The 27,790-nt window shown below is 43.7% G+C and overlaps 1 protein-coding gene across 2 annotated transcripts in view; it reads right to left on the reverse strand.

The window, feature by feature from the left end:
- The window catches only part of Lnx1 (ligand of numb-protein X 1), a 108,084-nt gene extending 81,946 nt beyond the window's left edge, over positions 1-26,138 (reverse strand). The window contains exons 1-3 of one of the 2 annotated variants that reach the window (XM_042678401.1): positions 26,081-26,138; positions 25,820-25,947; positions 8,665-9,144 (exon numbers count right to left, since the gene is read on the reverse strand). In XM_042678401.1, the coding sequence (XP_042534335.1) occupies positions 8,665-9,056 (392 nt within the window). In that variant the 5' untranslated portion in view covers positions 9,057-9,144; positions 25,820-25,947; positions 26,081-26,138. Of the gene's footprint in view, positions 1-472; positions 691-8,664; positions 9,145-25,819; positions 25,948-26,080 lie in introns of those variants that run through there. The other variant, XM_042678402.1, reaches the window with a different exon arrangement.
- Between the last annotated feature and the right edge of the window lie 1,652 nt (positions 26,139-27,790).

Consider the following 27,790-nt stretch of genomic DNA (forward strand, 5'->3'; position numbering starts at 1 on the left):
CTGTTTTCAGGTACAAGGATGATGATGTTAAGAGATCGATGTCTGCTAGTCATCACAAATATACTATAGGGAAAAAGAAAAAAGATATACGCTATAGAGATACCTTTGCTTATCTGGGCTTGCAAAGTCTGTTCTCAACAGCACTTGACGTTCTATTTATGGAAGGGAAAGAAGACACATCTATTGGGAGAAGGCTGAATATGAAAAAAAAATAGCAGTGTTGGCACAGTTGCAGGAAAACAATGCTTGGGGAAACGGCACATCCGCTAAGATGGTGTTTTTTTGTTAAGTCACAGGCAGCACAGCTAAGCATGCAGCTCAGACTCTGCCAGGGCCTCTGCCATGGTGCATGCAGGGCATGTAGAATTTACTCTTCCAAACACACATGCCAGCTAGGGAGGTGACTCATGTCCCACCCCCAACACACATGACACAGAAACACAGGTGCAGCAGGCACGGAGGGAGGACTCACAGTTCTGAGTACAGGAAATGCAGGTTGCCCACATTGTCAATGTAGTTAGCAGGGCTGAGCCAGGGCAGGACCAGCAACAGAAGTGCCTTCATTTCTCCCTTCTCAGGCTGCTGCCTTCCTCCTGGCCACCTTCTTTCTGCCGGCTACAGGGGATCAGCCCAGCCCCTTTAGGGAAACCTGTTCATGTCCCCACAATCAGTCGATCAGAGCGAATCTAACTTGGAGCCTGTAGATTAAGCCACATTATAAATCATAGGTCTGTAAGAGGATTATGTTCTTGGAGTCTTGGATGAGGAGATGGGAGATGGGAGGGACTCACCATGCTTGGCTAGAGGGCTTAGGCTGAGGAGAGCAGGGCTGATGCCTGGTAGAGGGACCAGCCCCTCCTGCAGGATGCCGACTGGCTCTTGGGAAGCAGCTGGTACATTTACATCACTGGCCAGGAGCAGCCAGACTGGGAGTGAAGAAACATGTTGGAAGAGGGCAGAGCCTGGCGCTTTCATACCCCATATGTGAATAAGCAAATAATCAAAAGCTGTCTCACAGCCTTGCTTTGAGCAAGACACTGGGAAATTAGCCTTTCTGCAGCGCAGCGTGGAGGTCTGAGCTCAAAGTGAGGTTTTAGACATTAGAACATGAGTGCTTTCAGCCTGAGGCATCTCCACCTCCTGAGTACCAATGCAGATTTAGAAAGCATTTAAGACATTTTATCCATCACTGTCCTGGCTGCGATGACACAGGTAAGCATGGTGACAGCTTGCCAGATGATTTAGCAAACAGGCTCTATAGAAAGAGAGGCTGTGTCACTGTCTTTGAAAATGTTCTGTTTAGATGATGTCACGGTGCCTGTCTTACATGCATGAAGGAGACTCCCATTCATTCTTGAATTAAGCTCTGATGGTACAAGATGGTCCCAGGCACTTAAGTTCCTGAGTGCAGGCACTTTCATTTTTTAAATAGATCTAATAATCCCTGGTCCACAGTGACTGGACGCCACACCACTTCCAGCTAGATCTGTGAGTCTAGGACTGATGATGATAGCTCAGGGGTACAGCATTTGCCTAGAATGCATGAGGTCCTAGGTTTGATCCCCAGTACCACAAAAACAAAATAAAAAAGCCAGATCTATTGTGCTAGAGGACAGCACCTGTCCTAACATGAGGACTGATTTGCATGACAGGGGATTCCCCTCCTTTTGCCCCATAGTTGAGAAGAGTCAAGTCCACTTGTCAACCCTAGGCCTAAATCTTAACTGAAATGGCTCAGAGACAATTACATTAGTGGCAACCAAGCAGTGCCATCAAACCGGACCGGATAGGAAGAAAAGTTTACAGGAAGAGACAGGCTTCTAGCAGCTGTGAAGCCAGTAACTGTGAATCTGGCATCAGAACTCATCCAGCAGCTGAAGGTAAGGTGATTAGAATGTTCACAAAAGAGTCACAGAATGTACAGACTCCACTTTTACAGTTTACACCAGAGATAAGCAACCCTGGCAAATCATGACATGTAAGCTTTTCTAGTTTTGTGGGGGCCCAAACTTAAATTCTATTTCACATAAGGTTGGTATGCAGGAGTGAGTCAGAGCCGGTGAGGCCCTAATAAAAAGGAAATAAGGTTTGGTGTTTAGTTACTGGAGTCTGTCAAGCTTGAGATTGGAATCACAGCTCTGTCCCATACTGGCTGTGTATCATTGAGTCTATTATTCAACCTCTCTGAATTCCATCGCCTCTTCAGTAACAAAAGACTAAACATAATTATAGTGCTTAACTTTGAGGGTTGCTGGGAAGGTGGGATGAGAGAAATGACATGTTAGCATGTTTTACTGAACTTAGAGTTGTACAATACTGGGATGTGGACCCTAAGGGTCTAGCCACATAAGTAGTATGATATATAACCCAGGCTGTGGGGTTTGAATTGATACTGTACTGTGACCTCTGCAAGGTTGGCCTGGTCAGGCTGCTACTGCCATTTGCTGCCTTGTAGAAGGAAGAAGGTGCTGCCCATTCATCTGCTTGTATTTCAGGGGGCGGGAAATGAACAAGCAAGTATAAATGCTATATAAAGATGAGGTTCTGCTTCCTGCTTTTCCCTTCTGTCCCTACTCAACCATTATCCTATACCCAACCTCTCCTTATAACAGACTCCAGTTTTGTTCAAGGTTAGTAATGCACGTAGCTTCTTCTTCTTTTTTTTCCAGTCCTAGGGCTTGAATTCAGGACAGGGAGCCGTCTTTGAGCTTCTTTCACTAAAGACTAGCACTCTACCACTTGAGCTACTGCTCTACTTTTGTTTTTTGGGAGGGTAATTTATTGGAAATAAGAGTCTCATAGACTTTCTTGCCCAGGCTGGCTTTGAACCATGATCATCAACCTCTGGAGTAGTTAAGATTATAGTCGTGAAGCCACCAGTGCCTGGCCACTTAGCCTTTCTTGCAGATAGTTGTAGTATAATACTGGCCAACAGTTTTAAGTAGAAATGACTAGGAGAGGTGTCCCAGAAAGGAGATAATTTCCATTTGAGCATTTATGATTCCTTTCCTGCTTGATACTTCTGTGCCTGGAACTTGGATGTGTTGCTGGAGTGAGCAGCTGTTTTGAGAACATATGGAGACAAACTTGAAGATGGAAACTAAACTGAAAAGCAGGAGGAGCCTGGATTCTTGGTGGCATTATGGTAAAATCATCCCGGTGCTAGGTCTTTCTTATGTTCTATGAGAAAAAGAAAACCTCTCTCTGGTTAAACCTGTAGCACTTGAATAATCCATTACTTATCTGTCAGATGTATAATCAATGAACACAATCCCTTGGGAGTAAAATCCCCATCTTCAGATGACATGGACTGTTATATAGCTTCTTTGCTGGTAATCAGTTCTAAGCTCATCCCTGTAGTCATACCTTGCCTGACCATGTTATTTACCCTTAAATGTCATCTCAGGCATCTTCCCTTGTTTTCTTCTTTTGTTTTACCAAACAGGAGCAAGGCATGGGGTCAGAGAAAAGTTGGGTTCATGCTGGGCACTGGTGGCTCACATCTGTAATACTAGCTACTCAGGATTGTGGTTCAAAGCCAGCCCAATCAGGAAAGTCCATGAGACTCTTATCTCCAATTAACTACCAGAAAACTGGAAGTGGTGCTGTGGCTCAAGTGATAGAGCACTTGCCTTGAGCTGAAGAGCTCAGGGAATGTGCCTTGCCCCACAACTGACAAAAAAAGAAAAACTGGGTTCAGGGTTAGAAACTCAAAGAAAAGATAGATAAAGGGGAATAACAAAATGCTGAAACAAGGACACAGGATGACCCATTGCAACAATGATACTCACAAGACACTACGTTGGAAATGAACTTTACAACTTTGTGTGTGTGTGTGTGTGTGTGTCTGTGTGTGTAGTGGAGGAGGTGGGGGAGGGAAGGGATAGGAGGAGAAAAACAAAGGAGGGGGTAACAATGCTTGACAATGACAACGCCTCAACTCTGTCCAGGTGCCCAGGCAGGCTGAAATGACCAACCAGACCATCAGCATGTTCTCTTCGCCATAGTTGAGACCCTCAGTTCCTTCTCCCTGCTCTGAACGCCTCCCTGTGCTGTAGCCAGTGGACAGGGCCCACAGGAAAGCATACTACAGGAAAGGGCACCTGCTACAGAAGGGGACCCCAGGGTCGATCTTCAGGCATTGGTACAAAGTTAATTAAGACAATACTCCCAGAAAACATTTGGCCAGACAATGGCTTCATGTTTTCATTCTGACTCCTTTCAAAAAACACTAATGACCTCTTTATTCACACAAGTGAATCCTCAAGGAGGGTCAGCTTTGTGATCTCCCATTTTCAGAGCACAAAGGAAAGCATGGAGGACAAAGCGAGGTCTTCTGAACGAATCCACACAAGCGTGTATTCATTCTCTCTTTTATCCTTACAAGGTCCTTCCTCACAGGCAGGAATCATGGCTTAAGTAAATGTTTCTGTCACTCAGGATCTAGCCTGATAAATACCCCATGCACAGATGACAATATGATACAATAAAGATATGGTCTGGAGCCTAAGACTCACTGAGGTTCAAGGGGAAAGGATTGCCCTCTTGTGGACCTCCTAACTTGAAGATGTGCTGCATCAGGACAGAGACACCAGCTGGGACCTCTGTGGGAGCTCCATGACATCTACTGGCCTTGTCCTTTGATGAGGAAGGTGACATCCAGCAAATCAAGCCAGTCACCCTACCAGGAATTCTCCACATGAGACCCTTGTGATGGCCTATGAGCTCCTAAGGGCTGAAGTCAACAGAACTACCCAAGGATCCTAATGCTCACTCATACCAGCTCCCTTTCAAGTTGCAGAGATGTGCTCTCTAGTGGAATCAATGTCCTTTGCAGTCCTTCATGGCCAAGGTCAGTCTTCTGTGTCTTACCCAAGGATGTCTGCTGGGTGCAGGTATGAGGTGGACTGTCAGTACTGTGTCTAGATGACATGAATCTTGGAGAACAGATACTGCAGGGATAATGCCTAGCTACAACCCAAACCCCACAAGTCTACTATTCTTGAGGGGTGTAAAATACCTATGAGTCAAGAGGAATAGGTTCGAGAGACCTATACAACACTGCTGGAATAAGAAAGAAATGTACACTTAAAAATTGCCAACACAGGGCTGGGAAGGTGGCTCAGTGGTAGAGCGCTTGCCTTGCATGCTCGAGGCCCTGGGTTTGATTCCTCAGCACCACATAAGCAAAAAAGAAAAAACCGGAAGTGGCACTGTGGCTCAAGTGGTAGAGTGCTAGCCTTGAGCTGAAGAGCTGAGGAACAGCGCCCAGGCCCAGAGTTCAGGCCCCATGACTGGACCAAAAAAAAAAAAAAAAAAAAAAATTGCCAACACAAGCTGGGCTCTGGTGGCTCATGTCTGTAATCCTAGTTCTTTAGGAACTGTAATCTTAACAGTATGGTTTGAAGCTAGCCCAGCCAGGAAAGTCAGTGAGATTCTTATCTCCAATTTACCAGGAAAAAAAGTTTGAAATGATGGTGTGGCTCAAGTAGTACAGCTCCAGCCTGGAGCAAAAAAGTAAAGAGAGAGAGACAGAGACAGAGACAGAGAGACAGAGACAGAGACAGTGACAGAGACACAGAGAGAGAGAGAGAGAGAGAAAGAGAAAGAGAGACAGACAGACAGAGAGACAGAGACAGAGAGACACAGGGAGACAGAGAGACAGAGAAAGACAAAGAAAGAGAGATAAATAGTGATAGTGATAGTGTGTTCAGGCCCAATACCAGCATACATACAAAAAAATTGCTAACAGATACTTACGACTATTCATCACAAAAGAAGGTTAATGGGAGATTAAAAAGGTGTATATGGGGTAGGAGGCATGAGTTAATTTGTAGAGCAGCCATTGAGCAAAAGAGTCAGTTACAGAATTCTAGTCTCAGACTTGGACAAGAAAAAATGGTGTGGGCAGTTAATGTTAATTACCTGAGTTTTGCCATTCTACAGTAGACAATATGTATGTTTACTGGATAAATGATATTAAAGAATAATCAAAGATTCAAATTTTATTAACAAGGTTTTTCTCTATAGCTTGTACATACACACAACTATTTCTACCAACCATGGGCCACCAGTCTGGAGACCTCACATAGACGAGGTAACATTTGTCTCCCAGACACCTCTGCCTCTGCCCTGCTCAGAGCACTCCATGGGTATTAACTCTTCCATCTCCTTCATGTTCCTTGTAGGGGAGAAAGAGGGTCTGCTAGCCATCTTGAGTCAGGTTTTGGATTACATTCAAATTCTTTGTCCTTGCCAATACAGTGCTCGTTAGCTGGGGAGGAGGGAGTATATATCAAGCATCTGATGGCTAATTATAAGATATTTTGGGAAATGGTGACTTCAACCTACTTAGGCAGCTCAAGTGTGGAGACGTGTGGGCGAGGGTGTCGAGGCCCGCACCTCCAGGTGGGAATTTCCTCTCTTGGGAGCTGTGAAGATCTTTAAGGCCTCAGAGGGGACTCGCTTTCTGTCATCTGGGGTTCTTCCCTCACAGCTATTTCTCCCACATGCACATCGTTATCAACTGTGCGATCATCACTCTCTCTCAAGCTTCCTGTGGTATGGGTGGGCAAATGAAATCCTGCTTGGCCTAGAAAGCTAGGGAAAATGAGTCCTCTCCTGGAAACCTCACAGGTCTGCCATGGCCTGCCTCTCAGCCTCCCCTCCCCAACCTCTGCTCCAGCCTACCCCCAAGTGCATATGCCAGCTCATCCCTATTTTGGGGCACATTCTATACCCAAGAAAGCTCTTGGCTAGAGGCTGTGGACAATAGCTGTGTCTCAGTTTCTCCTCAACAATCATCACTATTTTTTTCTCTCTCTTCTTTACTTCTCTTTACTCTGTGGTGGGCACAAGAATGACTTCCGAAGATATCCACTTCCTAAACTTCAGAACCTACCATGGCAAAAGGAATTCTGAAGCTGAGACCACACACAGGCACCTGGATCACCTAGCTGGGCCTGAGGTGATACCTGGTCCACACAAGATGGAATCAGGAGGGTCAGGGTCCCAGAAGACATGTCCATAGAAGCTGAGAGAAAAATCAGACAATGCTACACGGCTGGTTTTGAAGACAGGAAGTGACCATGAGCCAAGGAAGGCAGGTAGCTTCTAGAAGCTGGAAAGGGGCCAAAAAGAATGCAACTCTGCACTGATAGTAGTTTGGTGAATTCCCTTTTGGATTTTTAAACCTCAGCACTGTGAGGTAACAAGTAGATGAGTTGTTTTAAAGTCACTAGTTCATTTGTTATAGCAACAATAAGGAACTAATATACCCCCCCCCCCAAATATATAGATTGCAATACACAGGGGAATGTGATGGGTATAGATGGAACTCTACCAGGCCCTCTCGCCTCCCTCCACGCCCCACCTCCTCAACCCAGTGTGGTACCCTCCTCAGATTCCTCTCTTCCCCAATCAGTGCAGCACCTATCAGTGCCTACCTCACCTTTGACCCTGAACTTACTTTCCTTTCCACAATGTCTCTCAGACTTCCTGCAGAAGTCAGAAATAGACTTCCTTTTGCTTTCTCCTTGGGCCACACCTTCCAGGGAATTGGGAAGGTGGGTCATCCTAACCTGACCCCAGCCTTAACAAATGGTCAGCTGTATCCTGAAAACCCACATTGGAAGGATGTGGCTCACCGTCTCGAGGAGAAAAATGAGTCCACTGGCATCCTCAGAATAGGAAACATGTGCTACGCATTACAGCCAGACCCTTGCTTTTGATGCACATTAGAGAATCCACATACGTCCCCAAAGACAACGCTTCAGATTCATGACCTAAAGTATGTGACCTTAAAAAAAAGACCAGCACCTGCCTCTTGTCGTGATCATAAGAGATCCAAGATCAATACCACATTGCAAATTTCCTCTTACAAACAATGGTGGTATTATATCACTCACTGTTGATCAAGCATCCTAAGTGTTCTGAGAGAGTTCCTCATGTGGAGGAACAGGCCCAGGGCTGCCTGCGAAGCTGTCCACGCAGGACTGCCCAGAATCACAGTGTGGGAGGCGAGGTGTCACCTGCCACCACCAGCAGCAGCAGCATCCTGAACACACAATTCTGCCATGAGGGTGTGAGATGTGGCCAAAATATTAACAAACATGTTACTCAGAGGAAGAATATTTGCTAAATTTCTTTTCTTAATGTTTAGTTTACAACATCTTCTCAATGAACAGCTGAGCCTTGTCAATTCCTGTGCAGAGGAGATTCTAACAAACATGTATCAAATAGGGAGACCCAATTAATCAATTTTATAACTAAATCAAATAGACAAGCGATTAATAAATTTCTCTGTACACTCAATAATAGCTCAGTAGAGTTAAAGGTACCAGTTTTTTTGAGACCATGAATATACATGCATACAACTCTACCAAGTGATATTCCCTCCCATAGATTAATAACTATAAACAATAGAGACAATCTATTTTGATGGTTTCCAACCAAGATTTCATTGGTTGTGAAGACAAAGTCAGAGTAACAAGTATCCCATGAGGCATTGGGCCACAGGAATCTCCTGGCCTTTGGGAGATATTGGGGATAGAAGGAGGAAGAGGAGGAGGAGAAGGAGGAAGAGGAGCAAGAGGAGGAAGAGGAGGAGGAGGAGGAGGAAGGAGGAGGAGGAAGGAGGAGGAGGAGGAGAGAGCCACCACTTACTTTGTCTGGAAGTGGTGCTGGAGATCACAGCGCTGCAGCACCTCTGTGCAGTGCTCTGTGAAAGGGCAGGTGACTGGCAGCTTGTTGAGGAGTTTGTGGACCAGGATGCTGGACTTCTTGCAGTGTTGTAGAATCACGGGTTTCCGATCCACTGGGCAGAAGTCTTTCTCCACGAGGAGGTTGGTAAGGCACAGGGCACAGTAGGTGTGGCCACACGGAGTGTCCAGAGGGTCCAGCAATGCCTGCAGGCAGATGTGGCATATGAGGTCATCATCTACATCTTCCGCATAGGTGTAGAAGTGGTTTTCTTCTGGAGAGTGAGCTTGGCCACAAACTATGCACAGGGGGTTAGGGCTGGCATCAGGGTCATCAGCAGGGGCTGGCTGGTTCATGGTCACCTGGGAAACAGCTTAGTAGGAAATCCAATAAAACCGTATTTCCTTGGAGGAAGTTAAGGTGTCCCAATAGCCATCCACAAACCTACAAGAGAGCAAGGTAGTTCATGTTTACTTTATAGCACGCAGAAAACCAATACTGAGGTAAGAAGGAGAGTGAGCTACCAGTAGACGGTGACAGAGCTGTGACTCCGAAGGCTAGGACTCAATCTCTACCTTGGAGTGACATAATGGGATTTGGCCAAGTGCATGAATCGTGCCTCACCATTCATCCAATGGGAGCAATATTTATCTTTAACATCCTCAAGCTGGTGTTGTACATATTACTTGGGTAACACCTATTGCGTAAATGTCTGGATAACTCAAAAATATGTTTAAAGAAATATTAATTTGGTAATCAAGTTCAATAGATAAGTGATTTATAAAATTCTCTATCAAATCAAGAAAAGGAGAGAAGAATAAAACAAAGCAGTTGAACTCCACTGCCTCTCTCCTGTGTTTCTTTCCTATCTTTGTCCAAAACCCTGAAACTACAGGACTTCATGCCTTCAACTAAGTCATCTGAGCCACTGGGCGTTTGTATTTTTCTATGGTAAGGGCACCATTTTCCTCTGTAATTCACTAGCTCACTCACTCCGTCATTACTGGATGTACTACCTGGGTTTAAATACCATCACCAGTATGGTCAGTGATTCCTTCCTCTGTTTCCATACCTATAAAATGGAGAATTTATAATAGCCCCATTCACAGGACTGATGTGAGGATCTACTGTATGACATAAAGCTTTTAGAGTTATGTGCCTGGGATTTAAAAGTCCTCAATAAATATTTGCTGTTATTCTTAAATGTGTTTGTTATGGAATCTAAGCTCTGTTGGCCTGGAATCTGAAAGCGAATAGTCCTTATAAGGCATCTGTTAGCTGTATTCTTCTTTTATTTAATTATGTTTTTCATATTCATAGAAGATCATCCTAATATATTTTTTCCTTTGGTATAATTTAGGTTCAAAATAATCAACATGATTGATTTATACCTAGGATGTGTTTTGGATAGTCAGTGAACAAATACTTTTCAAGCCCTAAGTGTGAGCTGGAAGTAGCGATCCTGAAAGAGATAGGAATGATGTGGCTCTGTACACAGGGAGTCCCCCATCAGGAAAGGTAGAAGACAACACACACAGAAGTCATTGTAGGTATGCCCAGGGGATCAGTGTAAACTGACTCTGTCACCTCTCACGATAACTCAGCACAGGGGCCTCACCTTATCCCTGCCATGTTTATTTCCCAAGATAAATAAAAAGGACTCCAGCTTTCCCCCAGAACAAGTTTAATACACCAGGAAACTAGCCATGTGTGGGAATAGCATATAGCAGTCGCAAACTGTGGCACATATTTTTCTTTTCTAATTGAAATCTGAGGTCATTTGTGTGAACACTGCCTTATCTCCAGAAGAAAATACATTGACTTTAAACTTGCACTGAGCCAATTTGGCTGTTTATATTTCTGTCCTGTGTTTGGATGCCTGGATGAGCATGCCGGATGATGGATTGAAGTAAAAATGCCCTGAATGTGAAAAACTTAGAAATCCCTGCATTTGATTTAGCATCAGATAGAGCCACCAAAGGCAAAGGTAGGGGGCACAGGAAATGGGTGTCATTGCTTCCAATCAAATTCCATGGAAAACTCCACAGCTGCAACTCATCCTCGGGGCAGGCAGAAGGTACTGGAACCTCACAGGAAATGCTTTCCGTGACACCAGAAGTAGTTAAAAATAAACAGGAAACTGGAAATGGGCCATCCGAAAGGTTATCATACACTTCACAGGGGAAAGGTTCACATAGGATGGACTAAAGCCCTAGATTTTTCTGGGTTTCTCTAGAAGAGCTTGGCTGTGTTCTCCCATGAACTCTGGTGCTGCTGCTCTTTCTCATGGGGAAGAGTCTGTAACAGGAAATCAGGCTAGATTCTACTGGTCCCACTGGTAGCTTAGGCCAGACTTTTAGTTTTTAAACTGTGTTTTAAAAAGCCTTGGGTTTTCTGCAGAAATAAAGGGAGACAGGGGAGGACTCTTGCCCACTTGCTATGGTTTGGATATATGTCTCCAAAGTTCTGTGTATTAAAACAAAGGCTTTCCCCCTCCCCCATCAGGGTGGGGCCGTTGACAGCTAGTAAAGCCTTTGAGAGGTGGGACCCAGTGGGGATCATGGGACTCTATTTTCTTTGTTTGTTTCCTGGCTTACCAACACCAAAGGAAATGTTTTGTCTTGCTACTTCCTCCTGCCACTGCCAATGGGCCAAAGCAAAGGGGTAACCTTTTTCTCTTTGAAATTGATTGCCTTACTTTTTTCATTACAATAATGCAAAGCTATCAAACCAGCTTCCCACTTAGCTTTTTTTTTTTTTTTTGGTCAATCATGGGGATTGAACTCTGGGCCTGAGCGTTTTTGTCCCTCAGCTCTTCAGTTCAAGGCTAGCACTCTACCACTTGACACAGCGCCATTTCTGGCTTTTTCTGCTGATGTGGTGCTGAGGAATCGAACTTGGCCTCATGCATGTGAGGCAAGCACTGTACCACTGAGCCACTCAGCTTTTTAAAAAAAATGTAAAGTCACACATATTAATAGTATTAGGAGTTTACACCATGATAGTTCCATAGATGTATATAATACCTAACCAACGTTTTATTGGTACACTCAGATTCTCATAAGATTCTGCTGAAAAAAACATAGTTTAAGAAGACAGGAATTATAAAGCGCCAGATTGTACAAAGTCCTTTTATGAATCTATGCTAATCAAGGAGTGCTTTGTTTTAGGTGGTTGGATTTTCTTAACTTTACTTACTAACAATTTCTTGAACGTTTCCTTTGTGCTAGAGAATATGATTATATAATGTTAGTTAAGCCTTGCAAGCCACTAGGAATATTTTTGGTTTTAGTTGAACAGACAAGGAGATTGAAATGTGGCATGTAACTAAGGTGCTGGTCATACCCTAAAGGAAACCAACCAGGCAGGGCTGTCTTACTCTGCTTTCTGCTCTTAACCTTTCCTCCACTACAATTCCCAGAATCTTTTCTGATTATAACTAACCAGAACTTCCATAATGGAAGTCATTCAGCATACAAGTTTTTAAGTCTCTTAGGCCTTATTACAAGTAGATACGTCAAAGATCTCTTAAAAAAAAGTTTCCTTGGAGTGGTGGTAAAAAGACGAGGAGAACCAAATGGAGAAAAACAGAGCAAATACAGTCATTATATTCAGTGTATAATATGTAAAAGTTGAACTATATAGTCTGAGGGTAAGGATGGGATGGGAAGAACAATGGAAAAGGTGACATTGACCAAGATGCATTATGCTCATATCTGACTTATGGAGTTGAAACTCTTTGTACAATTACTTAAAAGAATACATTATGCCAGTGGCTCATGTCTATAATCTTGCTACTCAGGAAGCTGAGATCTGAGAACTGTGGTTCAAAGTCAGCCTGGGCGGGAAAATATTAAGCACCATTTTTTTTTAAAGCCCAGAGTAGAGATGTGGTAGAATGCTAGCCTTGAGAAAAAAAATTTCAGCAGTGCCTAGGCTCTGAGTTTAAGCCTCAGGATAGGCATAAAAATAAATAAATACATTTTTTTTAAAGAAAGAAAAGATTCCTTGATTCTACTGAGCATCTCCATGCTGAATTCTAATATTACTTTCCCTCCCTTCCCTTTCCTTCACTGCCTCCCTTCTCCTCCCCTCCCTACCTCTTTCCTCTTCTCTGTCTCCATTTCCAAGAGCAGTTTGAATTCCTGGCACTTACCCATGTGGTAACTGAATTTATTCATCTAATATTAATGTAAACACTGTTACATATCTTTTCTTAATAATTTACATTATTAAACTAAAAGAAGCCTATGGGAATAAAAACATCATGAGAGGACTGGCTGAACAAGCAGTGCTTGCTCTAGAGCAAAGAACTAGGTAGACCTTTGGCTTTGAAATACTTAAAAATACTAGTACCATTTGCCTGGCGGTTCTTAGTTCCTGTTCCTCTTGTAATTTCATGGTGTATCACCGTTTTAGAAATACATGAGCCTTGCTGAACTGAGGAAAGACAATGAAAATAGAAAATCATTTTTCCCCTGCCAAGTGAGAGAGTAGGTCTATCACTTAGAGACCATTTAAATTGCCTCCCTGAGGCCCTGGGCAGCACTCCTGGCCTGGGCTGGAGAAATCAGGGGTGCTTTGGTATGAGGGAGCAGGGTTAGTGAGCACCCTTCTTTGGATGTGTATATGAGGTGGGGTGGAAATCTTCTACTTTCTTGCTGTCAATACTTAGGACCAAGTATTGCCCTGCTTTTTAACTTGGGGCAAAATCAAAGCCTGCGATGTTTTTTAGACATGTATGCCATCAAAGCCACCAATGTGGTCTTGAAAAGCACCAGGAGACATAGATCTTCCATGTTGCTGGCCATTTATCTTTGCATCCTTTCCTAAGCAAAGCTCTGGCTGATACCTGGCAGTTGCACTGTGGTCTGATTTTCAAATTCCAGACTTCCTGGCTGCTTCAGTCTATTTTCTGTTGCCGTAACCATACTATGAACCAGGAAATCCAAGAGCAAGAGCATGTGATATGAATCAAGATGCATTGTCCTCAGAAAGTAACATGTTAAATAGAAACCCCTCCATTCAACTACTTGAATAATTTTTAAAGGGGGATGGTGAGAGAGAGAAAGAGAACACACCAGAGTACTGAACCAGGTCTTTTATCATTAACCATCTCCAGAGATAATAGCTCCCATTCCTCCATTGGAAAGCAGAGCCTTCATGGCCTGTTATAGGCCCCACTTCTCACTACTCACATATATGGCCAATTCTATTTCAACATGAGGTGGTTGTCTGTGTGTGTGTGTGTGTGTGTGTGTGTGTGTGTGTGTGCGTGCGCGCACGCCAGTATTGGGGCATGATCTCAGGGCCTCAAGCTCTTACTTAGCTTTAGACTCCAGGCTGACAATCTACCACTTAAGCCATACCTCCAGTTCTGGCTTTTCACTGGTTAACTGGAGATAAGACTAACACAGACTTTCCTGCTCAGGCTGGCTTTGAACTTTGATCCTCAGATCTTAGCCTCCTGAGTACCTGACATTAGAAGTGTTGATCCACTGGCACTGTATGGACATTAATGTAAGTTTTAGAGGGACATTCAGATCACAGCACTGGGTGACCACAGTCAAAACAAGTCAGTGCAACCAAGAGCATCTCTCAAGAGCTTGTGATGTCACCTGCACTGAATGCATTCAGGAATAACCTTTGGAATACAGCCCACTGACTGTGGAAACTGCTCTGTGTTCCACAATGCATCAACATGCATCCATGTGCCACTAATCTTTGCTAATTTTCCTCAGTGGATCCTGGCCTTAGAAAATGGCTATCCCTATCTGATAGAGTTGCCAGAATGAAGGGGTTAGAAAGGCATACACATTGGGTATGTTTATAATGTGTTACATACATATTATCTAAGCCTCTTCCAAAAATACCAGAGCAAGACAGGGCGCTGGTGGTTCATGCCTGTAATACTAGCTACTCAGGAGGCTGAGATCTGGTTAACACAGTTTGAGGTAGCCTGGGCAGGAAAGTCCATGAGACTCTTATCGCCAATGAACTAACAAAAAAGCCAGAAGTAGAGCTGTGGCTAAAGGAGCCTTGAGCAAAAGAAGCACAAGGATAGCACCCAGGCCCAGAGCTGAACCCCCAGGACCAGGAAAAAAGAAAGAAAGAACAAAAGAATATCAGAGCAAAAAAGGACTTGATAGACATAGCTTAAACAGTACACTTCGAGCTGGGAAGTTGGCTTAGTGGTAGAGTGCTTGCCTAGCATGCATGAAGTCCTGGGTTCGATTCCTCAGTACCACATAAATTTAAAAAACCAGAAGTGGTGCTGTGGCTCAAGTGGTAGAGTGCTAGCCTTGACCCAAAGATGTTCAGGGACAGTGCCCAGGCCCTGAGTTCAAGCCCCAAGACTGGCAAAACCCAAAAACAACAACAACAACAACAACAACAGTACACCTACCAAGAAAATGAGAGGCTCTGAGTTCAAATTCCAGCACTAGGGGTATGGAGAAGGGGAAAGAAAAAAACAAACAAACCTATATTGACATGATAACACAAGGAGAGTTAGAGCTCAATTAAAGAAATGGTCAGAGATGATTTACTTTTTGCCACCCAAAACAAACACTGATTAATATTCCCTGAAATTCACTAATAAATAGAAACATTAAAAAGAAAAAGTGAAAGGCAAGCAGAGCTAGAGCCCCAAGGACAGAGAAGAGTGTGGATTGCGCAGCCCAGGACTGGCTGTTCTGTGGGTCTCCATGTTTTCTGACCTGGCCACCAACCAGGTGCAAGATGACTGTAGAATTGCCAGCCAGGGCTTCACAGGTGTGCCACTAAACTTTAACCAAGACCAGCACTGATTGTAGCTCCTCCTGATTGTTATGCAGGTGAGCGGCTGACTGAAAAGCTCATGAGACAGGGAAACAACTTGCTTCAAATAAAAGGAAAGCAGTGCAGTCTAAAGCCAAGTTCCCCAAATGATTACAAAACAAGTGGATCCCATAGGAGCTTTGTTTCTTGAGTACACAAGAACCTGGTCCTCTCCTACCCGGCCGCACACTGGCATAAATGATAATAAACACTACCAGGCTCTGCCCTGTTGTGGTGTTTCCATTTGCTATTTTTTAAAAAGCAGGGTTCAGCTATATAACCCAGGGTGGTCTTGGGACTCTCAGTCTTCCTGACTTTATAAGCATGTGCCACCCTGCCTGTAGTACTTTGTAATTTTTTTTTATGACAAAGTGGCTCAAAATCTTCTAATCCTGTCAACTAACCATCATGTTTTCCAATGTTTTAAACACACAGGCTAACCTATGTCAGATGACTTCATGTTTGGGTTAGAGTATAGATGATGGAGTGTAGAGTAGTGGTAGAGCACTTGGCTCACATGTCCAAGGTCCTGGGTTCGATCCCCAGACCACAAAAACACTAAAATGATGCTTTAAAGCTTTGGTTGGAACTCAGGGATAGAGTGTTTGCTTAAGATGCCTTCAGATTGTTCCTGGGTCTGCAGTTCAGTGTACAGTGACACTTTCCCAACAGTTCTGAGTGAAAACATACAGTGGCAAAGCCAAATAGAGTAATTTCTAACTTTTTTTTTTTGAGGGGACAATTCCCAAAGCTATAGCCAACTCTGCCATTCTCTATTAAAGAAAGTAAGTTTACAGTTATGCTTTAGAGTAGGTAAATTTGGTGTGGCTAAAGACACAAATAATGTGCCATCAACTTAAAAAAACAAACTTGTGAACTAAAATAACAAGATTTGTATGCAAATCTTTAAGTGCCTTAGTGAATACAAAGGGACACATATGGAGATGTCTCAGTGCTCTGAATCCAAAGGGTTACCTATGGGACATAAATTGTCTCTGACCCAAGAGCTGGGGCTAGGAGCAGGGGTTGTGTGTCATATGTATGGGATAAGGTCTACACAGCAGGGAAGTGAGTGGAACCAAGTGCCCATGGCTACTGCCAGGGTTGTGGTCACTCTTTAATGCTTCACATCTAAACCAATGGCCTCAAAGAGGGAGTAAGCAACTCATTAATGAGATCTGCACAGGCACAGGAAAACATATAAAGGGTCTTTAAAGAGGCCAGAAACATTTCAGGAAATTACAAGAACACTGAACTAATAGGGATAATGTGCTACATCTGGAGTCACTAATAACACTGACATGCAGAAAGTAGGGATAATGAGAAAGTAAGAAGACTGAGGCCAGGAAGGCCATTCACAAGCAAGTCAGAGAAGAGCTTGTCATTCACAATGGGAGATTTCACCTCCCTTCCCCTGGGTTGTCATGGTACATCTTCCATACTGGGGTCTGTATATAAGGACTGTACCAGACAGGATGACCTTCCATTTCCAAGTCAGTATACATAGAAAAATCCAGACAATACAAATTAAGACAGAGTGCTTTGCATTGACCCAGAGGCCTGTTCATGCCCAGCTACCAGATCCTGGGCAGAGCTGACATCTGAGGAGAAGAATGAAAAAGAAGCCAAGTTGGTCTGCTGCTACTTCAGCTAACACACAATAGGAAATGCTCCTCCCCCCCCCCCAAACAGCTAATTAAGTTTTAGGGAGAGAAGAATATGAAGAAAGATGCCCGAATTTGCACCATTTTCCTGCTAATCAATTCTACAGGTCCATGCCCAGAATTCCTCTTAACCTCTGTGGGAGCTCTCATAGGGAAGTCAGTTTTGTCTTCACTAAGGTTAGATCTGTTTAGGAAACAGAGCTTGCACATAGGAGAAAATAGTTAAAACATGGCAAGAAAATACACAATAAACAACAGTGAACATGATGCCTCCAAGCGGGAGCCCTAGACAAGCTTGGGAAGTGAAGGAACAAGACAGCTATGTACGGTAGCCCAGAACAGTTCACAGGGAAGGTAAAGGAATGGACAGCTATCTGGAAGGATCACAAAAGGATGGGTTTGGTGTAAAGAAATCCAGGTACATGGTAGAAGCTGGGCAATATTTCCATCAAGGAAAAAGTGTGTATGCTGGCATTGGGGACCCAAGTGATGAATTCCAATTGAGGTTTTAAGGTGCTTTATTTAGAAGTTGTAAGACTCTGAGTTGGGTAAGGATCTTAGATTCTCACCAAAGTGGGGGAAAGTTTTTCAGTGTCTCTAAAGGAAGACCCACTAGCTTCTAACTACAACACTTGCAGCAATGGAGTTCTCACCAGTGTTCAAAAGATTGACTGCTCTCTTTTGTTTCTTTGACCTTGGGCTCTTGTTCTGCCTTTCAGTGTAATACATACCACACTGTTCCCACCCCCATTAAAGACAGCATTGGTGGATTCTCTCTTGTCATTACTGTTTTTTCTTTGATCCTTCCCAAAGTCTTCCTGGGTAGTCTAAAGTGGTAGTAATGGTCCACTCAGGATGCTTCCTAGTTTAAGTCTCTTTGGAACTGTGGCACCCGGAACACTTACCCACTTACTATAGTTGGACGAATTCCGAACTTAATGGGATGATCAGTTCCTTAACAAAGATGCAATTTTTTTTCCTACCCATGAAATCAATGGTGGCCATTATCTATTTCTTTCAGTGGATCTACCCCATGTTGACTGGAAGAACACGTTAGATCTTCATAGCACAAACCCATAATATTGTGCCTTAAACAGGGATGAAAACAATGGTGGTGGTAAAGTCTGCCTGGTCCACTTCTTATTGCCTGGAATTTGCCTAATATTTTAGCTACATGTGGGAAAAAAATCTTTAGAAGCCTCTAGAGGGGCCTGTGTATGAGAGTATCTATTAGTTGTGGAATCGAGGGGGAAATGCGATGCTCCCCCAGCTATATGTCCACAGCTTAACACCTAAACTAGGAATATGGGATCATTGGAAAAGCAGTCTTTTAAGACATCATTAAGGGTCAGATCCTGAGATGAGATAATCTTTAGTTATCTGAGTGGTCCCTAAATCCAACAGCAAGTGACCTTATAAAAGATAGAAGAGGAGACAAACATGGAGAAGAAGACGATGTGAAGAGTGAGGCAGAGCCTGGAATTGTGCAGCCACAAGTCAAAGACCGTCTGAAGGTACTGGAAGCTGGAAGGGAAGAGAAGATTCCATCCTCCAGCCTGAGTGGGACTGTGGAGGCCTGGCTGCCATTTTCATTTCAAACTTCTGACTCTGGGACTGAAAGAACAAACCTCAGGTTTTGTTTGTTTTTGCTAGCACTGGGGCTTGAACTCAGGGCCAATGTGCTGTCCCTCAAGGGTAGCACTCTACCACTTGAACCATAGCTCCCCTTCCAGCTTTTCTGGTGGTTCACTGGAGATTAAGAAGCTCATGGATTTTCCTGCCCATGCTGGCTGCAAACTGTGGTTTTTGGATCTCAGCCTCTTGAGTAGCTAGGATTATAAGTATGAGCCTTTGTTGCCCATTACAAATCAGTTTTAAGCCACCAAGTTGAAAGGAATTTGTTATGGCAACCGAAAGAAAGGACTGTGTGTAGCTAGAGGTGTTCCCCTCTGACAGGGGTTAATAGTACTGGTTTATGTACAACAGTGCTTTTCTATACAACTTAGGGATAGAGTAAATGTCTGGTAGCCACTTAGACTGCTATGTACTTAGGGATGGTAATTCCTTCCTATATAAAAATGTCATTATTTCTTTGTTGCTGTTTTGTTTTCTTTTTGTCATGTTTATCTGTCTTTGGAGGGTTCATTTATCTGTCTCTTGGAAGGTAAGGGGGAACACAGAAATAGGACAAAGGGTGGAAAAAATGCAGCAGTGGTACTCACTAGACTCTATGTTGAAAATGAACTATACAACTTGTGGGTGGTGATGGGGTGAAAAACTGGGAGAGATTGAGGAAAAGGGGTGACATTGTCCAAAAAAGAAATGTATTCATTTACTTGACTTATGTAACTGTAACTCCTCTGCACAACACCCTTATAATAACAATAACAATTTTAATTATTTCCCTTTAATGTATTAGTATGTTTGTATGCAGAAGTCTTCAGAAATGACTATAAAACAAGTTGCAAGAACCTCAGGGGAAAAGGCCACCGATGGAATAGGTAACTGTGTGCGTGCTGCAGGAGACGCAATACAGGTATGACAACAATACTTAATGAGGAGTTCAAAAACACACTGTGACTCATGAATTAATGTGAGCGTGCAGGAGCCTAAACATGCAGCGTTCTATTCAGAAAAGGCCACATGACTGATGGACATAGTCATGAGCCAGCTACGCACAGCACCTTGACACAGAGCAATGACATATTTTCATGTCCCCATCACATGTGCTACCGCCGTGCTTTGAGCCAAGAGGCTGTTAAAGGAATTCTTGGAGAGATTCCATTCTGCTCTTGGCAGTCTTTTGTATCCCTCTGATGAATACATCAAATGCAAGAAACTAGGAAGACTCACTCCAAGATAATGGTGGAAGCCTATACATTCTAAGTCATATTTTCCTTGTTAAAAAATGTCCCAACTAGCCGGGCGCTGGTGGCTCACGCCTGTAATCCTAGCTACTCAGGAGGCTGAGATCTGAGGATCGCGGTTCAAAGCCAGCCCGGGCAGGAGAGACCATGAGACTCCTATCTCCAATAAAAACCACCAGAAAACCGGAAGTGGCGCTGTGGCTCAAGTGGTAGTGCGCTTTCCTTGAGCTGAAGAGTTGAGGGACAGCGCCCAGGCCCAGAGTTCAAGCCCCACGACCTACCAAAAAAAAAAAAAAAATGTCCCAACTTCGGACGTGGCACTGTGGCTCAGAGTGGTAGAGCGCTAGCCTTGAGTGAGAAAGCTCTGAGGCGGCACTCAGGCCCTGAGTTCAAGCCCCATGACTGACCAAAAAAAAAAAAATGTCCCAACTTCGTAGTTAATTAGAATGGAACCTGTTTCCACTGTGAGAAGTATCAAGGGCTATGGCTCTCTGGGTAGTGAGGAAGAGTCCTTTCAGAAAGAGAGAGGACAGAGAATAGGAATAAAGCGACTGTCCTAAAAACTGTAGATTTCTAGTTTGTAAGTCATCTACTCTGTCTGGAGCAAGAATTTCTTTTCTTTTTTCCTTTTTAGAATATAATACAAATGAAAAAATATTAATGGCTGGGCACTGTGGGGTGCACCTTACATCCCATCTTAGGAGTTGGAGATAGGAAGAAAGTTCAGACCTACACACACACACACACACACACACACACACACACACACACACACACACATACATACAATCATAGTCACATTGTTAAGCTAGGTGCCTGTAATCCTAGCTACTCAGGAGGCTGAGATCTGAGTATTACAGTTCAAAGCTGGTCTGGGCCGGAAAGTCTGTGAGACTCTTATCTCTAATTAACCACCAGAAAACCAGAAGTGACACTGTAGTTCAAATGGTACAGCACTTGCCTTGAACTGAAGAACAGAGGGACAGCACCCAGTCCCAGAGTTCAAGCCCATGACTGACAAAAAACAAACAAAAAAAGCTGGGCACTGGTGCAATTCTGAAACCTCACCTACATGGGAGGGAGGCAGAAGGAGGAGGATCTCTCGGTCCAAGGCTAGCCCTGCACCAAAGTGTAAGACCATTTCTGAAAATAAACTGAAGCAAAAAATGCAAGGGTGAGGACATGGCTCAAGTGGTAGAGCACTTGCCTAGCTAGTATAAGGCCCTGAGTGTAAATCCAGTATCACCAAAACTTTATTATTTCCATTGGGAAGCTTGTTACATGTAAAATACTACATTGGGTATTTGACATACATTCTCTCATTCAGTCTCTAAAATAATACTCTGAGACCTATCATATAGGGGATTATATGAGCAGCTAAAGAAAAATAACATTTTGCTATTCATTCATTCATCCATCTGACAAACGATGTTTGCCCTGGGTACTAAACATATCACAAAACAAAGCACCTACAGTGACAAGGGGTTCATGGTCCTGACAGTTGACTACATTTTTGGACAACTCTACTTCAAAGAAAATGTTTCCTCAAGCCAGGTACTTACTGGTGGCTCACACCTGTAATTCTAGCTCTAGGGAGGCTGAGATTTGATTTGGAAGATCACAGTTTAAAGCCAGCCTGGGCAGAAATGTCCTTGATACTCAACCTCCAAAAGCTGGGCTGGAGGCATGGCTCAAGTGATAAAGCACCAACTGAGTAAGCAAGCTTGAGCAAGTACAAGGCCCTGAGTTCAAATCCTGAGACCAGCAAAAAATATAAATACATAAATAAAATAGAATAAAGAAGTGCTTCCTCACATTGCTTTGATATATTTCCATTAACAAACCAATAGGTCATGGGTATATTTTTGTCACACAGAACAGAATGAGACAAGGAGATGGCAAACTTGGGAAGTTACAGGAGGTAGCCCCCATTTTCTCTTGCTGATTTCATTTAGTTCTGTTACAATTTTCTGTGCTTGTGGGTTTTACAGTGTTCCTATTGACCCTCATCCTTTGGAGACCGTCAATGACTAAATCTCATTAATGCAGAGTGACACAGGCCTTCCTCCACCTAGTTCCAGAAAGCCTACTACTGTTTGGAGGCCCTGTCAGAGGACAATAAATTTGCCACCCCCGTAAAAGTGAGTGTAGGAAATTCCAGTACATAACTGCCAAGAATAGTTCCATACCACCAGGAAGTCCAGGGATGCCAAGGTGAGGTAGGAGGAGGACCCATTTGAAAACCTCCCTGGCATGCATTCTGTTGTAGCAGCTTACAGGTGGCTACAAGTGGCCCAAAGCCCAGTGGATGTAATTTTCTTCCCTTCCTGTAGGAAATTCAAATATAAAAAGGTCAAGGAGAAGAGGAGACTCTGAGAGATGAGCCCAGAGGCAGGACTCCTGGAAACTGGCTGTTTCTCAATTCACCAAGCCTCCTGCCCACTGCTCTGCAAAACACCAACATCACCGGGCAGTTGCCCCACCCTTGAATGAAATGCCAAGATAAACAAGATAATACTTGTTAACAGGCTTTCCTTCTAAGCCTTCAGGAGCTTTTCTGGAAATCTGGTTCTGTTTTGGGCCCTCAGCTTACTACCATCTAATTTCCAGACTGCATTAAGACTGAAGAGATCTGTGATCAATATAGTAACATGACAGCAGTGAACACTTCAGGGCACTTGATCGAAGCCAGACATTACACATAGGGCCATTTCAAATATTCCTCACAAAAGCACTGAGGTGGGTAAGGACTCCATTTTCCAGATGGCCAAACGGAGGCATGTAGGCTAGTGATTATGTGGCCGAACTAACTGGGTCTTGAACATGGATCGGTCTTGTAACTCCCATCATGGCTTCCGCTCAAGAAAACACATGAGTAACAGCATACATTGTGCCAGAGACTGGTCCAACTTTACATGTTTCAACTCATCTTCACAACAGCCTAGGAAAAGCGGGTTTCAAGGTCTTATCCTGAGACACACAGGTAGCACATGGTGGAACTGAGTTTTGAGCCCAGGTGATCTGATGCCAGATGTACAGCTGCAGCCTTGCACTAGCTGGAACTAAGTGAATACAGTGTTCCCAGTGAGTTCAACCCCTCACCTAGATGGGCAGCCACTCTAACTTCTGTTTTAAAGACCAGGACAGATTGAGAAGTCCCAACCTTTTAACATACTTTCATGGAGGTAGGATGAAGAAAACTGATAGGCAGGGAACCTGGGGCTCTTCCCCTGAGTCCCTATCTGCGGCTCCCAGTATCTCGGAGGTCAGATCCACTGTCTCTTCCTCTTGAATAATGGAAACTTGTGTTACCCATTTGGGATAGGATGAGATCTGGAGGCCTAGGAATGCACCTGCTCTGAGGCAATGACTCTAGGTCATTGAAGGACACAGGGCAGTGTCTCCTGAAGGGAAAATATGTCCAGGTGGACCTCAAACTTCCCTTCCTCAGGATGGTGCAGGTTCTAAGCCAGCTGTCCCTTCTTGTTGCAGTAACCTGCCATCTGTTCCCTAGATCACTGTGAAGGGCATTTATTTATTTGCAAGAGTAGATTTCCCAGCTAGTTTTAGAGACAGTACGATTGAAAGCACATGTCAGATTCTAGCAAATGAAAATGGAGCACCCCTCCCCCCCCACATACACAAATGTCTGCAGGGAACCCACATTTTGTGAGCCTTGAGGTTGGGAATAACCAGCATCTTAAAAGCTTTGTCAAGAGTCTGTTGAAGACACACTGCCTGACTTTGTTAGGTAAAGTTAATAACACTGTTGGAACATTCTTCTCCCTCTAACCTGCTATACTTTTCTAAACTGTTAACCCTGGGAGTTAATTACTTACAATTAATTACAATAACAAGAAGAGCAGGGTTCCTAACCATTGCAACCACAGATCTTTTATCTTGAGAGCTTCAGAGCCCTGTCCTCTAATTAGAAAAAGTTCCTCCAGCAAGAATGGGTGTGGCATGTATTTGGCCCTGGGTCAGCAGCAGGCATCAAGTACTCTAAGCTTTACATGGTAGTACCTTCCTTTACTTCTCATGGCCACATTACGTCATAGGGATTCTGATTCCTTGACCCACCAAGGAAGAGACTGAGGATCACAGGAATTCATGATGTAAGTTGAAGACAGTGCTTGATTTCTTACTAGGCCTCATGTTCACTTCAATCCAAGGATAGAATTAACACCCGAACTTCAGACAGCAATCTAACTAACCAACTACATTCTAGATAATGCCTCTGTCAATTTCTTTTATCTCTCTCATCAGGGCTTTTCTCCATTACTAACCAGAGAGGCAGACATACACTGACTGATAAAATGAACTGCTTAATCATAAACCAATCAACTACATGAACCAGAGGGAATGAATCTTCTAAGAGGCTTAGGACTCTAAAGACACATTTTTATCCAGTGGATTCTGGACATGGAAATTTTTATTTTTCATTTCTCTATGCTGACAAAGCACTGGATCATATCAGAACATTATTAAGCGTCAAGCAGCAGTCATCTTCCAAACATAAGCTCAAGGGGAAATTATAGGCACAAAGGTCAGTTGAAGGAGAGCAATATGAGCTTTCCAGGAGTAAGAGAGAAATTGGCAAGGCAGAGTCTTAGTGGTAAGAAGCAACTTTTTTTTTCCAAAGCAAACAATTTCTTGGTTTGTTTCGATTCATACTCTTGGATAGTTTATATGTATAATCTTCACTTCTGGGTGGATAAGTAGGGGCATAATTCTTAACAGATTAATGTCTTGCAAATCTATCTGCTAATTTACCTGTCAGAAAAACAGCTGATGAAGGGGTTTATTTCTCTCCCCAAATTTCCTAGCTCATCCTTGCAAGGAGCTTAATCTAGGGAGGGTTTCTTCAGTTTTGCAAACAATAGCGTCCTTGAGGATAGTAGAAACAGAAGTCATAAAGACTTGAGATCCCGCTCAAGAAAACACAAATGGACCCTAGAGATAAAGTTACTTAAAAGCCAGGTCCTGGCAGAACATGCTCCTCTGTGTATTTGCTTATTAAAAGATATGAGACACAAAAAGCAAAAAAGTTTCAGGAAATTAAAACTCAGAGCCTAAGTTACATTCTTGTGGCCTTGAAGGGAAGATCTTTACTTGAAGCAAAGGTCAGAAAGCAGCCAGTAGGGTCTGAAGGTAAACAATTCTAACAAGACTGTAGAAGGTTTGTGAAGAGCATTGGCCAAAGAATAAAGGAACTGGAGGCTTTTCTTTTCTTTTCTTTTTTAAAGAAGACTAGGGAAGGTTCCTGGAGGCAGAGGGCTACTGCTTAGGGAACAGAATTTACCAATCTGAGGAACTTTGTGGGGTAAACAAACAAACAAAAAATCCAGTTACAACTTGTAGGTATGGATCAAAATAGCCTCTGATGAGGTGAACCCAAAAAGTAAAGCAAAGTAAGATGTCTGAGAATTTTCTCAGCCACCCCAACCCCCATAAAACGGGCGGAACAAGTCTGTACCTTTGAACTAAGTTTCAAAAAAATGCGTCCACTCCCCTTCTGTCTAGGGTTAAAAAAAAAAAATCAGATCAACTTCCCAGACAATCAGAGGCTGGATTAATGATTAGACGAAACTAAAAAGGATTAAATGTCTAGCTGGGAGATCTGTTCTGTACAGCAAGAATATCAGAATCTAAACTTTCAAAAGTCTCTCCAGGGGCTAAGCCATTCAGCCTGTAGTTTTGTTATTCAGATTTACCCTTCCGATCCTTTAAGGTCTAATAGACAAGGGAGAAAATTGACATTCAGCTTACCTTTTCAAGTGTGTATCTGGGCTCTCAAAAGTAGCAGGGACCTGGCAGCTCTCATGACTTGTGGCTGAAGCTAGCAGCTTCTTAGGCTGCTGAGCTGTGTGATCAACCTCCACTTCGTGTACAGGTGCCTGGAGGAAGGAGGAGGGTATTGGTTGATCTGGAGCAGGAAATGTGTGACATCACGGAAGTCTGCACAGGTAAAACATTGCTGAGACCTTAGCGATTGAAACACTCAGTACGCCCCACCCACCTGTCACTTACCTGAATACCTTCCAGCAGGTAGGTGGCGTCTCTTGGAGGACAAATGAATCAGTTAGAACAATTTGCCAGATGGAATTTACTTTCTTTCCTGAGCATAGCACGTGTCTAGCCCTGTGTGCAGATCTTAACTTACATGACTAATAATATCCCAAGCCCTTCCCAACATGGGAGATAAATGAGTTTAAACACTGACCTGTAGTTCTGTGGGCTACCTAAACAGAAAGCATCTAAGGACTGACTTGCTTAGCAATACCTAGAATTTAGCCCCCACATGCCATTTGGAATGGCATCCATTTGAATCCCAATAACCTGACACATTGAAGGCAATATTTCAGATTAATTTCTTTAAACACACATACATACACGCACATTAACTAAAGTATGGTATATGCAGGGGGGAATTCCAGTGGTGGAACTCCTTTGACTAACTTACAGTCTAACAAAGTGAATACCAAGAAGCTGGAACATACGTTGTGGGGGAGGGGAAGGGCACGGGAAGTACAGGAATGAAGAGAGGAAGAGTGGGTGAATGAAGTCATAATATTTGATGTACATATGTGAAATTGGAACTAGGAAAATTGTGGAGATATGGGTAAGAGATATGGGGGGAATACAGGGAGAATGCCATGTTCAGGCATTTATAAAACTCCAGTCATTCGTACCTAGGTTTGCTTGCAGTTAGAGTCACACGGTGGTTACACTTCACCCCAGGCTTGCAATTAGAAGCATTTGCAATGATTCAGATTGGAATGATAGTGCCATAATAAGGCACCTTGCTGTTAGAGCCCCGAAGGAGGAGGAGTCAGGGTTATTTCAGTCTCAAGCTTGGTGTGTGGCCCTGGGCAAGTCATTGTTGCTTCAGCTTGGTTTTTCAGCAGGAAAGAGAGGCTGATGCCAGTCCAAGCCTCAGCCTCACCTGAGAAGCAGCTGCGAGGAATCCTTCCTGCCTCTTCAGCCCTTTGGCATCCAGAGGCCAGCGGCTGTAAACAACACCAATCATCCTATTGAATCCTTGTCTATGTGACCTCTGTCCAGAATCCCTGGGCAATTTTGGCCACTCTGGAATGTCCTACCAGGAGAGGGGGGGGGGGTTCTCTCTCCCCGGAAGACATTATTTTTCCCCTTCAAGAGTGATAAACGCCATATGGCCCTGTCTTAACCTCTCTTCTTCCTTTCCCCCACCTCCATCTTCCTTCCACGTGTTTTCAGACTGGTGCTTGGAGGTCTGGGTTTGGGGAGAGAGGTATTTTGCCTGAAAGGTGGGAGTGGGGAGGGGGAAGAAGGAAAACTGGGAATTTTAAGGAAAGGAGTCTTTGATCCCTTGTCATAGGCTTCCTCCTTCGCGGGCTCTGTTTGTCCAGCAACTGGGGTGGGCACCTGGAAGAAGAGAGATTCTGCCTAGGAATCACCTGCCACAGTGCTGCCCCCTCCCCCGGCAGCCCCAGACAGACCCGATGTACCATTTCCACCGGGAAACGTGGTGCGTTCAGGGAGCTGTACACTTAAAAACACAAAAAACGAAATAAAGTCACGTCTTTGTCCAATTGGAAGGAAGGTGGGCGTGGCTACCTTTATTACTAAAAGGGGAACAACCAAAGCCAGATGCGAGTAGTAAAACCTTTTACGTGCTGGTCTTTCAGGAACAACAGCAACAAAAAAGCAGCTCATCAAAACAAAGGCTTCTCCTTTCCCACGGCAGGGTGTCCCAGG

This window comes from Dipodomys spectabilis, unplaced genomic scaffold (genome assembly GCF_019054845.1).
Source record: "Dipodomys spectabilis isolate Male_0828 unplaced genomic scaffold, ASM1905484v1 ptg000043l, whole genome shotgun sequence".
Taxonomy (NCBI): domain Eukaryota; kingdom Metazoa; phylum Chordata; class Mammalia; order Rodentia; family Heteromyidae; genus Dipodomys; species Dipodomys spectabilis.